Here is a 10,187-nt window from a genome sequence, read left to right on the forward strand (position 1 = left end):
GCAGACCCGGCTGGTTCTTGGGACAATGTGCCTGGGTGGGATGTCGGGGATAGCCCTGCAGGTCTTGGCTCATCCGAGCCTGCGCACTGCGCTCCCAGTTTGGCAGCCTCCCCTGGACGCGCCTCCATGCCGTGCAGCGACGCCAAAAAAAAAAAAAGGCGCTTCTATTCGGGTAATTACAGGGCAGTGGCTTCTAAACGCACCAAGGCGCATGCTTAGTCCCTGGTCACGTGATGCCTGTCATGGCCGCCTCCGTGGCCTGGGGAGGTGTGAATGCTGGGTTCCTGCTGCGGGCTGCCAGGGGTGCCTGGTGGAGCCGTCCTGGAGGCTTTTGGGGGTCCGGGGAGGCGGCGGCGCCAGCGATAGCCAGGAAATTCCGGGCGACAGGTACCTGGGGAGCCTCGGGCGGGCGTTGTTAACCCATCGTACTCCAGCTGTGCCCGGCACGGCAGCTCACCCAACCGTGTTTTCCAGGCTCGCGCCCGGCGGGGGAGGAAGAAGCCGGCGGCCCCGAGCGGCCCGGGGACGTGTGAGTGTGGGAGCCAGGTCCCCCGTTAATAATAGCACGGGGTTCCTCCGGTCCCCACGTTGCCGTACAGCCTCATCCCTGTGTCCCCCCTTCTGCATCACCCTATTTCCATGTCCCGTCAAACCCCAAACATGAGTTCCTAACCCTATATTCCACCTGGCCCCTGCTCCCATCATCCAGTTGAGGCATCTGCACTCTCATCTGCCCCCAGGGTGAACGTGGTGTTCGTAGACCGGTCAGGCCAACGGATTCCGGTGAGCGGCAGAGTCGGGGACAATGTTCTCCACCTGGCCCAGCGCCATGGGTTGGATCTGGAAGGTGGGAGCCGGGCATAGGGAATTGGAGATATCTTTATTCATTCGTTTTAAAAAAACACAAGTCAGATAGGATTCTCCACTACCTAATCTTGCATGGCTTCCCACCCAACATGGTTAACTTCAGACTCCTCAACAGGATCTCATCCCCTGCTCTCTTAATCTTTATTCATTCAGCAGTTATTTATTGAGCATTTAGTAGAGGTTCCTAAAACTCCTGCCCGCCAGGAGCTTGTATTTTCTTCCTTTTTCCTCCCTCTCTTCTAGCCACACTGACTTGCTTGCTGTTCCTCAAATAGCCAAGTTCATGCCTGCCTCAGGGCCTTCGCATTTGGTGTTCCATCGAAAGTGCTTTCCCACCAGACCTTCTGGCTCCTCATCCTTCAGGCCTTGCTGTAAATGTCATCTTCCTGACAGTCTTATCCCTCTCAGCCCAACCGCAGCCCCCATGCCCCAGTAACTCGATTCATATCGGTGTGCTGTACTGTCTGCATAGCACTCCTCATTGTTTTGTTTCCTTCTTTGTCGTTTCTCCCCAAAATGAGATCAGAAACCGTGTTTGCCTTGTTCACGCTTATCTGTTGCCTGTCATGGTATTTAGATGTAACAGGTATTAAATCAGTATTTGTTAAAGGAAAGATAATAATAGCAGACGTTACTTTAAGCCCCTTACCACATTTTGACTGATTGAATCTATTTCATGACAACATTATGCAATAGGAGAGAATGTTATCCTGTTTTATAGGTGAGGAAACTGAGCCCCAGGTTGAGCAGACCTGGTCCAAGGTCAAGTAAGTGGCAAAACTAGATTCAAACCCAGCCTATCTTAGCCACTAATCTGTGCTACTCTTCTGTGAATATTGAACACATACTGTGTGCCAGGTAGCAATGTAAAAAAGCAGATAAGGCCCTTGTCATTTCACACCAGTTTCAACCTAATAGGGACAATAATCCCATGCATAAACATGTAATTATATCATGAGCAACTGGGAGAGTGGTCTTTTAAAAAGTGTATAGTGTTGGGTGTATGTATGTATACATGGCATGAGTACATGCTCAGTTGTGTTGGGACTCTTTGCAACCCCATGGACTCCTCTATCCATGGAACTTTGCAGGCAAGAATACTGGAGTGGGTTGCCATTTCCTACTCCAGAGGATTTTCCTGACCCAGGGATCAAACCCACGTCTCTTGCGTCTCCTGCATTGGCAGGCGGATTCTTTACCACTGCACCACCTGAGAAGCCCCGGTGTATATAATAAGGAGCTGATTTCATCATTAGACAGTGGCTGGGGGAGGGGGGAGAATTGGGGGCAGTCTGGCAGACCTACCTTAAGTTCTGTTCTGGAATCGGATTCTTTACCACTGCACCACCTGAGAAGCCCCAGTGTATATAATAAGGAGCTGATTTAATCATTAGCGGTTGGGGGAGGGGGGAGAATTGGGGGCAGTCCTGGCAGACCTACCTTAAGTTCTGTTCTGGAATCCATTGGCTGGCAGTTCATGACAAAGATTAGAACATGGGTTTTCAAGGCACGTGGCCTGTGTTCAGATTTTTTCTGTTGCCAACTGTGTGACCCTGAGCAAGTTACTTACCATCTTTCAGCCTCCTCGTCTATAAAGTAGGATAATTTAGTTCCTATCTCACCGGGTTGCTGTGAGGATTAAGCAGGTTTCATGTGTACGGTGTGTAATACCTGGCACGTGGTTGGTGTGCAGCGAGTAGTTGGAATGATTGTACTAGGTTATCTCTGTCTCATGTGGTGAGGATGTTAATGAGCTGGGAGAGAGGGCTGAGAAAGACACCTGGGGATGACTTGAGTTTCAAGGCCCAGACTGTTTCTTCTCCAGACAGGGAAGGTGGGCGACTTAGTCACTGCAGCCCACAGGGGAGGGTCTGCTGGATCAGAAAGCTGTCTTGTAGCTCCACCCTCATGGTCCGACCTGTCTGGAAGAGAAAGAATTCTGTCCTGTTTACTTAGAACAAGTATCTCTCGAGGCATCTACAACCTCCCAGGCTCAGTGCTGAATGCAGAGAGAAGAGGCAGGTTGACACAGCACAGGGAAACCGAGAAATGATGGTGGTAACTTCAGATTGTGATAAATGCTGTCCAGAAATTTTTAAAGGGATAACAAGAGTTGGGGGAAGGACAAGAAATAGGAGATGGGAACTTGGAGGACAACTGAGTAGTGCCCCAAGACAAAAAGGCCTAGCTATGGAAAGACTGGAGAGAAGAGCATTCCAGATCACAAGTATGCCAAGGGCAGAGGTCCTGTGCTAGGGGCTGAGCTTGGCATGGAGGAATTGAGCGAGGGGGCTGGGGTGGCTGAAGGGGCTGAGTGCAGTGAGGTGGGAGAATCTCAAGGGCTGAGGTGACGAGTTTGGGTTTTATTCTAGCTATGAAAACCGTTTGGAAGAGGACATTATCCGGAAGCCCAGCGCTCAGTCAGAAGCCTGGGAACGTGTCCGGGGCAAGCAGGAAACCCTCGACTCTGTACCATTCACCCCTTTATTTCCTGACCCCTTCTCCTGCTGCAGCACTAGATGCCGAGTGAGTCGGTCCCTCGGAGCATCAGGGCAGCCCAGCAAAGTGGCAGGGTCACAGCAAGCGTTCACAGGCTACAGGGAACCTGTCTGGCCTGTCTCCTCTCAGCTACACTGAAGTCCAGTCCATGCTCATTAATGGTGCCAGGTGCCCAGCCTGGTCATCAGCCTTCTGGAGAGTTTGGGGGAAACCCTGAAGTCCATTTGCAAAACCTGTGTGCAGATCAGCAACAGTCAGCCAAGTCAGTGACAGGGTGGAGGATGCACAGAGTGGGCCTGCAGGCCTGGGAGGGAGAAATGAGAGTCACATGGTGAAACAGATTCACCGGATTCCTTCGTGGTCCAGTTGTTTTCATTGCCATAGACCTGGGTTTGATCGCTGATCAGGAACTAAGATGCCACAAGCCTGAGGGTGTGGCTCCCCACCCCCCCCCCAAAAAATAAGAAACAAAGGGATTTTTTTTTTTAAGCCCTTCTCTGAATGGTGCTTGCCCAAGCACGGTCCCTCACCAACGGTCCCTCACTTGCCGCCCCCAGGGGCCTGCGAAGCGTCCTTGGCGTGCTCCACCTGCCACGTGTATGTGAGTGAGGACCACCTGGACCTTCTGCCGCCTCCTGATGAGAGGTGAGTAGGGTGGCCCCTCCCAGCCCTGAGCTGCAAGGCTTGGTTGCTGAGCCTCGGCATTCCGGGATCCGCGCAGGCCATAGCAGAGGGCAGCCCTGGCTTTTCTCTCCCCTCCAGCTGCTGGCGGGAGAGCTTCCCTTCTGGCCCCTACCCCTGGATCCATTAACAACTGCTGCCGCCCTTTACTCCAGGGAGGACGACATGCTGGATATGGCCCCTCTCCTCCAAGAGAACTCCCGGCTGGGCTGCCAGATCGTGCTGACGCCTGAGCTGGAAGGGGCCGAATTCACCCTGCCCAAGATCACCAGGAACTTCTATGTGGATGGCCACGTCCCCAAGCCCCACTGACATGGGCAACCGGACGGCCCCAGACACTGACGGCCCCAGGGCCAGGACTGGAAGAACATAGCCAAGATGCCAGCCCAGCCCAGAGCGCGGACAGATCGGAGAAAGATGGCGGAAGCACCCAGAAAGTCAAAACCCTGGCTTCAGAGAGATCCCATGTCCCAGCTCTGGTGGGGCCCGGCCCCTAATGGGGCTGCCTCAACCAAGCTCATGAGAATGGGGGTGTGGATAGGGGTGGAATCTAATTGGAGCGATAATAAAAGTGTTTAACAGATATCTGGCATCTTGAGCGTCCTTGGGGTTGGTGGGGGTGGGGTGCAGGCTCTGGGGTCTACAGCTGCATCTGCCAGACCTCCCCAGCTTTCCCCTACCACGGCGGTGATGGGCCAGCGGGAAACTGAGGCAGAGAGGTCTGAAGGCGAGGTTCCGCGAGCCAGAGGATCAGCATGGCAAGGCCCCGCCCAGCCGTCGCGGAGGGATTTGGAGGGCCCCAGACCGCCCTCGGCCACAAGGGGTAATCACATAGTCTGAGCAGAGTCGGAAGGGAGAGAGGGACCCAGGCGGGCCTGAGGGTGGAGCCTTGGAAGCCCGTGCCCAACATCACCCGCTAGAGGCGCCCAATCCTACTGGCTCCGCCCCCCGCCCGCCCCCAGGTGGAGCCCCTTGCACCCTCGGCCAGAAGCGGGCCCCCCCCACCCAGGTGGGGCTCATCAAGTGGGCCCGGCGTGGGCGGGGCCAGGCGAGATTTGGGAAGGGGGGCTGGGCTAGGAAGCAATGGAGGCCGAGCCAGCCCCGGACTTCGCCATGCTGCGAGAGCTGCTAGCGCCGCCCTGCCTGAACCCTGAGCCGCCCCCGGAACCCCCGATCCGGCAGGCACCAAGGACCCCAGGATGCCTCAGACCCAGTGGCAGGTGCGTACACGAGCAGCCCTTCCCCCCACCTGGCCCAGTGGTCAATGGGTCATGATCTCTGGTTCCTAGGGTTACTCAGGGGTCAAAATGTTAGTTACTGGTACTCGCAAGGACGAGATCCTGATCCCCAGGGATATTGGGGGGGTCATATGGGGGTCAGAGACTGTGCAGTTCTTGCTCCGTGTCTTTGGGACCCTCGTAGTTGCCGCCCACGGAAGGGGGTTGACCACACCGGCCATTGTCCCCAGGTCCTTCTGGCCTGCACACCAAGACTCGGTCACCGCCCTGCGCTTCCTCCAAGAGACAGCAGAGGAGCTGGCCCAGACCCCCTGGGACACCCAGGCTCTGGGGCCCTACTGGGAGCCGAAGGCCCTGGAGACCCTGGGACCTCTACCTCAGGCCAAGGATGACAAGAACATGCTGACCCTAGTCAGCCAGCAGAGCCCCAACCTGGGGTCCCCACGGGCTCCCCCTACTTCTCCAGCCCAACCACAGAGAAGGCCCCGGAAGCAGTCAAACCCCCAGCGGGGTGCCGAAAAAGTGGACCCTCTTTTTGAGGGGGTGACCCTGAAGTTTCAGATAAAGCCGGATTCCAGCCTACAGATTATACCCAGTTACAGGTAGGAGCTGGCCTGGGCAAGGGCACCCTTTCTGCAAGTAATAACAATATCAGTGGGCCTTCCCTAGTGGCTCAGTGGTAAAGAATCCACCTGCCAATGTAGGAGATGCGGGTTTGATCCCTGGGTGGGGAAGATCCTCTGGAGAAGGAAATAGCAACCTGCTCCAGTATTCTTTTGCCTGGGAAATTCCATGGATAGAGGACCCTGGCAGGCTACAGTCCATGGGGTCAAGAAGAGTCGGAGAGACGACTCAGCAACTAAACAATAATAATAGAGCTGGGGGGTAGGGAGGTGCTCCCAGGCATTTGCTTATGGACTACCACCCCAGCCCTGCATTACAAATGGCCTCATCTCTGTAACTGCCTTTCTCCTTTTTTTATTTCTTTATATTTTTAAAAAACTTTTTTTTGCCTGTGGGATCTTTGTTCCCTGAGCAGGGGTGGAACACTCACCCCCCTGCACTGGGTGTGCAGAGTTTTAACCACTGGCCTGCCAGGGAAGTCCAAACAGCCTCATCTCTGAGTGAGACCTCAGGCTGATGCCTATTCCTGTCCTTTCTGCTATGAGCCAGTCAAATCCAGGCCTGAGCCAGAGTCTTCTCCTAGTGAAATGGCTTCACCATACCTGGGGGCTGCTGCTTCTGTTAGTTTTTCCTGCAATGATAATAGCTACCATTTGTCAGACATGACACCAGCCATAGAGGTAACAGCACTTGGTGTGTATGGACTCACTGAGGCCTTGTGAAGCCCACTTTACAGATGCAGAAACTGAGGCACAGAGGATGAAATCCCTTGTCACACAGCAAGGACATGGGAGAATTGAGTTTTCAACCTGGCAAAGCTGGCCATAGGCTTACTGTCTCCTCAAATGATTATGATTACTCATGAAGGGCAAGGCCAGGCCTTTCAGGCATCAGATGCCCCCTTGGTCAGGGGAGGGGGGAGCAGTGCTAGATGCCTTGATAGTAAATCTTCATTTGGGGGAATTCCCTGGCAGTCCTGTGGCTAAGACTCCACGCTTTCATTGCTGAAGGCGTGGGTTCTATCCTGGTTGGGGAACTAAGATCCCACAAGCCGTGTTGTAAAACTAAATAAATAAATATCATTTAAAAATCTTAATTTGGGGGCTGTCTGGGGCAGGATCCAGACCCTCTGTGCTAATGCCCTGTCTACTCCCCAGCCTGGCCTGCAGCAGCCGCTCTCCAGGGCCTCCCACTCCAGGCCCTGCCAGAGGCCCAGAGGCCAACCCGGGAGGCAGCGAGGCCCTGGGTGAGTCCTGGAGACTTAAGAGCTATAAATACTGGGGAAGGGTGCAGGGGGCAGCATTTTCTTTTCTTCCTTATCTTTCTCCCCATCCTGCTTCCCTATTTAGACCCATCCAGGAGGAGTCGCAGCATCCCCCATCCACTCAAGCTGAGTCACCCTCACCCCCGGCTTCCTCCTCTGCTGAGCTTTGCCATCTGTCTCCCTTCCTGGCTTTCCCTCTGTCTTAGATCTGGGGCTGGCTGGGAGTTGGGGTGGGGGGGAGCCTTCATAGAGAGCCCCCTCCCACCCACATATACACAAAAGGCCCATCCCACACAGGTCTCCTGAGCTCAGGCTCCTGGCCTCTGACCCCGCCCTTTGACCTCTGCCCTTTCAGCACCCCGCCGCTGTGCTTCCTGTAGGACCGAGAGGACCCCTTTATGGAGAGATGCTGAGGATGGTACCCCTCTCTGCAACGCTTGTGGCATCAGGTCCTCAAAATGGAGAGGGGTTGGGGGTGGGGTCCTCACTTGAGTCCATGCTTAGCGAGCATGGGGTATTGGGAAAACACCCACCTCTGGGAACGTGCCTCCCTCGTGGCGGTTTCTGGGCTCCCCCTGCCTGCTGAATGTCGGTTTCTTGCACCCCCATCCCAGGTACAAGAAATATGGCACCCGGTGCTCTAGCTGCTGGCTGGTGCCCAGGAAAAATGTGCAGCCCAAGAAGCTATGTGGCAGATGTGGGGTGTCCCTGGGCCCCCACCCAGCCTCAGCTCAGGAAGGGTAAGCCCTTCCTCACCCAGCCAAGCCTGTCCTGCCTCAGTTTCTCCAGGGGGAAAAGGGGCTGAATTCCTCCTAGGGGGAAGAGCCTGAGTCTTGAGGGGTCCAGCCTACCTCCTCTCCACCCCCTCCCCATCCAGAGACCTCAGATGGAAGACCCAGGCCTCAAGGCCCCAGAGCTCCTGGTTGGGGGGGTCACTAGCCCCCTCTTTGGCTCCTGCTTCAATCAGGCTTGGCTGAGCACCCCGCTCAGGAAGTGCTGTCAGCAATGACACTCATATTGTTAATAGAAGTGACAATAAAGAATAGATCTGTTCAGAAGGGGCACTGTAACTTTGGGATCCCACCTTGCGCGCCCTCACCTGCCTCTCCCCTGGCCCAGGAATGTGGGGAGGGGTTTTTTCACCGGGTTTTCCGAGGCACACACACAGTCATCTAAACAGCTACCAGCCTTCTGCCCCACAAGACAATTAGTCACCTTTGTTACAACATCCCATAGAGGGCAACTGCCAGCACATGCAGAGGCAGCACATTCAGAAAGACAGACACAAGGACTTCCCTGGCAGTCCAGTGGTTAAAACGCCATGCTCCCCATGCAGGAGACAAGGGTTCAGTCCCTGGCCAGGGAACTAAGATCCTGCATGCTATGCAGTGCAACCAAAACTTAAAAAAAAAATTTTTTTTTAAAGACCCAAGACAGACACACAGGCTGGCAGGTACATGAAAACACAGAGGAGATACATCAGCAGACACACGAGTGCTGTCGCTCATCAGACACAGACCACACACAGGACAGAACGACACACATGAGGCACATATGTTGATAGACACAGGACACACACGCGCAGTACAGACACACACGAAAGACACATCGACGGCACATAGACACAATGGGCCCTTCATCTTGCAGCCCCACCGCGGCCTGCAGAGTGTCCCCTTCCCCCCTCCTTCCGCACACCTGTGTTCCCCTTCCCCCTTTCATGTTCTCTGACCTCACCAAAGGGTGTCCCCAGCCTGAAGCCAAAAGCCACATGGGAGAGACATGGAGCTCTGCCCCTGTCACTAGGATATACAGGACACCACTGCTCGGAAGGAGGGGCAGAGGGAGGGGTGGAGGGCAGAGAGTGTCAAGGATGGGCAGGATGGTCCCTGCTGTGGGGGTGTGAGTGAGGCCCGCTTGGCCTCAGAGGGAAGATAAGCCCCTGAGACCCCCTTTGTCTCTCCTGACTGAGCCTGTGGAGAAGGCCTAGGGCCAGATGGCTCAGCCCTCAGATCCCTGACTCACCCCATCCTGCCTTCCCTGGGCTCAGCATAACCTCTCACACCTCTCCTGCAGCTGCTACCTTATCCTTTGTGGGGTGAGGGGGGAGGGTGCTCTGCTCGGACACCACATCTTCAGAGAAGCCTTCCTTGAGCATCCAGCCTAAAATGGACACCCCTCCCACCCCACATTAGGCTCTAGTTCAGCTTCTTAGAACGCATCTCCCTCTTAGAACCTGTGGAGATTCTAAGAGGTTCAGAAGCTTCACCTCAGGACTTCCCTGGCAGTCCAGTGGTTAGGACTCTGTGCTTCCACTACAGGGGGTGCAGGTTCAATCCCTGGTTGGGGAACAAAGATCCCACAAGCCACGTGGTGTGGCCAAAAATAATTAAAAGTTTTAATTAAATGTTTCACTTCTGTACTGGTCCAGGGTTGTTTCGTTCACATTCATCTCCCCTACTGGACCATGACTTCAGAGATCCAAGCTCACCACCTCTGTGTTCTTCACCATGAGTTCCCCACCCCACCACCAGTGCCCAGCATGGAGAAGCTCTTGAGGGATAGATACAGTACACAAGGGTCTCAGATTATGTGTCTCCAAACCCCTGGCTGTTTGTATCCACCAAGTCATATCCACTAAGTCAGTGTTTATGGAGCAAGTATTGTGTGCCAGGCCCCCATGGGGCACTCAGTTGGGAATAGAACAAGGATCCCTGCTCTAGCAAAGCCAATGTTCTAGAATAATAGTAAGCAAATATTCAGTGAGGACTAATAGAATGTCAAGTAGTGATCATGCTACAGAGAAAAATAAAGTGGAACTTCCTGGTGGTCCAGTGATTAAGACTCTGCGCTTCCAGTGCAGGGGGCCTGAGTTTGATCCTTAATCAGGAAACTAGATCCCACATGCTGCAACTAAGATCTGGCACAGCCAAATTAAAAAACAGAATTAGAAAAAGAGGGCTTCCCTGGTGGCTCAGGAGTAAAGGATTCACCTGCCAGTGAAGGAGAAACAGGTT

The 10,187-nt window shown here is 54.4% G+C and overlaps 2 protein-coding genes across 5 annotated transcripts; both read left to right on the plus strand.

Annotated features, from left to right (window-relative positions):
- Positions 1-25: 25 nt before the first annotated feature.
- FDX2 (ferredoxin 2) lies at positions 26-4,632 on the plus strand. Of its 4 annotated transcripts, none has more exons than XM_027547777.1 (6): positions 26-387; positions 475-529; positions 741-847; positions 3,240-3,393; positions 3,924-4,011; positions 4,203-4,632. In XM_027547777.1, the coding sequence occupies exons 1-5, from the start codon at positions 234-236 to the stop codon at positions 3,973-3,975; spliced, it is 522 nt and encodes a 173-aa protein (XP_027403578.1). In that variant the 5' UTR covers positions 26-233; the 3' UTR covers positions 3,976-4,011; positions 4,203-4,632. The 4 variants fall into 4 exon arrangements, with proteins under 4 accessions (XP_027403578.1, XP_027403575.1, XP_027403577.1 ...); XM_027547776.1 differs by lacking the exon at positions 3,240-3,393 and adding an exon at positions 1,589-1,634 and having other exon boundaries at positions 182-387; positions 741-783; XM_027547774.1 differs by lacking the exon at positions 3,240-3,393 and having other exon boundaries at positions 179-387; positions 741-783; positions 3,857-4,011.
- Positions 4,633-5,130: 498 nt separating this feature from the next.
- On the plus strand, positions 5,131-8,173 carry ZGLP1 (zinc finger, GATA-like protein 1). Its single transcript, XM_027548568.1, has 5 exons — positions 5,131-5,229; positions 5,337-5,887; positions 7,067-7,155; positions 7,529-7,622; positions 7,788-8,173. Exons 1-5 carry the CDS (start codon positions 5,131-5,133, stop codon positions 7,915-7,917), a joined length of 963 nt encoding a protein of 320 aa, XP_027404369.1. The 3' UTR covers positions 7,918-8,173.
- Positions 8,174-10,187: the final 2,014 nt, after the last annotated feature.

Source organism: Bos indicus x Bos taurus, chromosome 7, assembly GCF_003369695.1.
Source record: "Bos indicus x Bos taurus breed Angus x Brahman F1 hybrid chromosome 7, Bos_hybrid_MaternalHap_v2.0, whole genome shotgun sequence".
NCBI classification, from domain to species: domain Eukaryota; kingdom Metazoa; phylum Chordata; class Mammalia; order Artiodactyla; family Bovidae; genus Bos; species Bos indicus x Bos taurus.

Excerpts from the sequence above, each read along its gene's own strand:
- FDX2 (XM_027547774.1), top strand. The coding sequence starts at position 234 with ATGCCTGTCATGGCCGCCTCCGTGGCCTGGGGAGGTGTGAATGCTGGG. Across the intron at positions 784-3,856 it reads GGTCAGGCCAACGGATTCCG|CCCTTCTCTGAATGGTGCTT; the intron begins GTGAGCGGCAGA and ends TTTTTTTTTAAG. Across the intron at positions 4,012-4,202 it reads CTGCCGCCTCCTGATGAGAG|GGAGGACGACATGCTGGATA; the intron begins GTGAGTAGGGTG and ends CCTTTACTCCAG.
- ZGLP1 (XM_027548568.1), top strand. The coding sequence starts at position 5,131 with ATGGAGGCCGAGCCAGCCCCGGACTTCGCCATGCTGCGAGAGCTGCTA. Across the intron at positions 5,888-7,066 it reads CAGATTATACCCAGTTACAG|CCTGGCCTGCAGCAGCCGCT; the intron begins GTAGGAGCTGGC and ends TCTACTCCCCAG. Across the intron at positions 7,156-7,528 it reads GGGAGGCAGCGAGGCCCTGG|CACCCCGCCGCTGTGCTTCC; the intron begins GTGAGTCCTGGA and ends CTGCCCTTTCAG.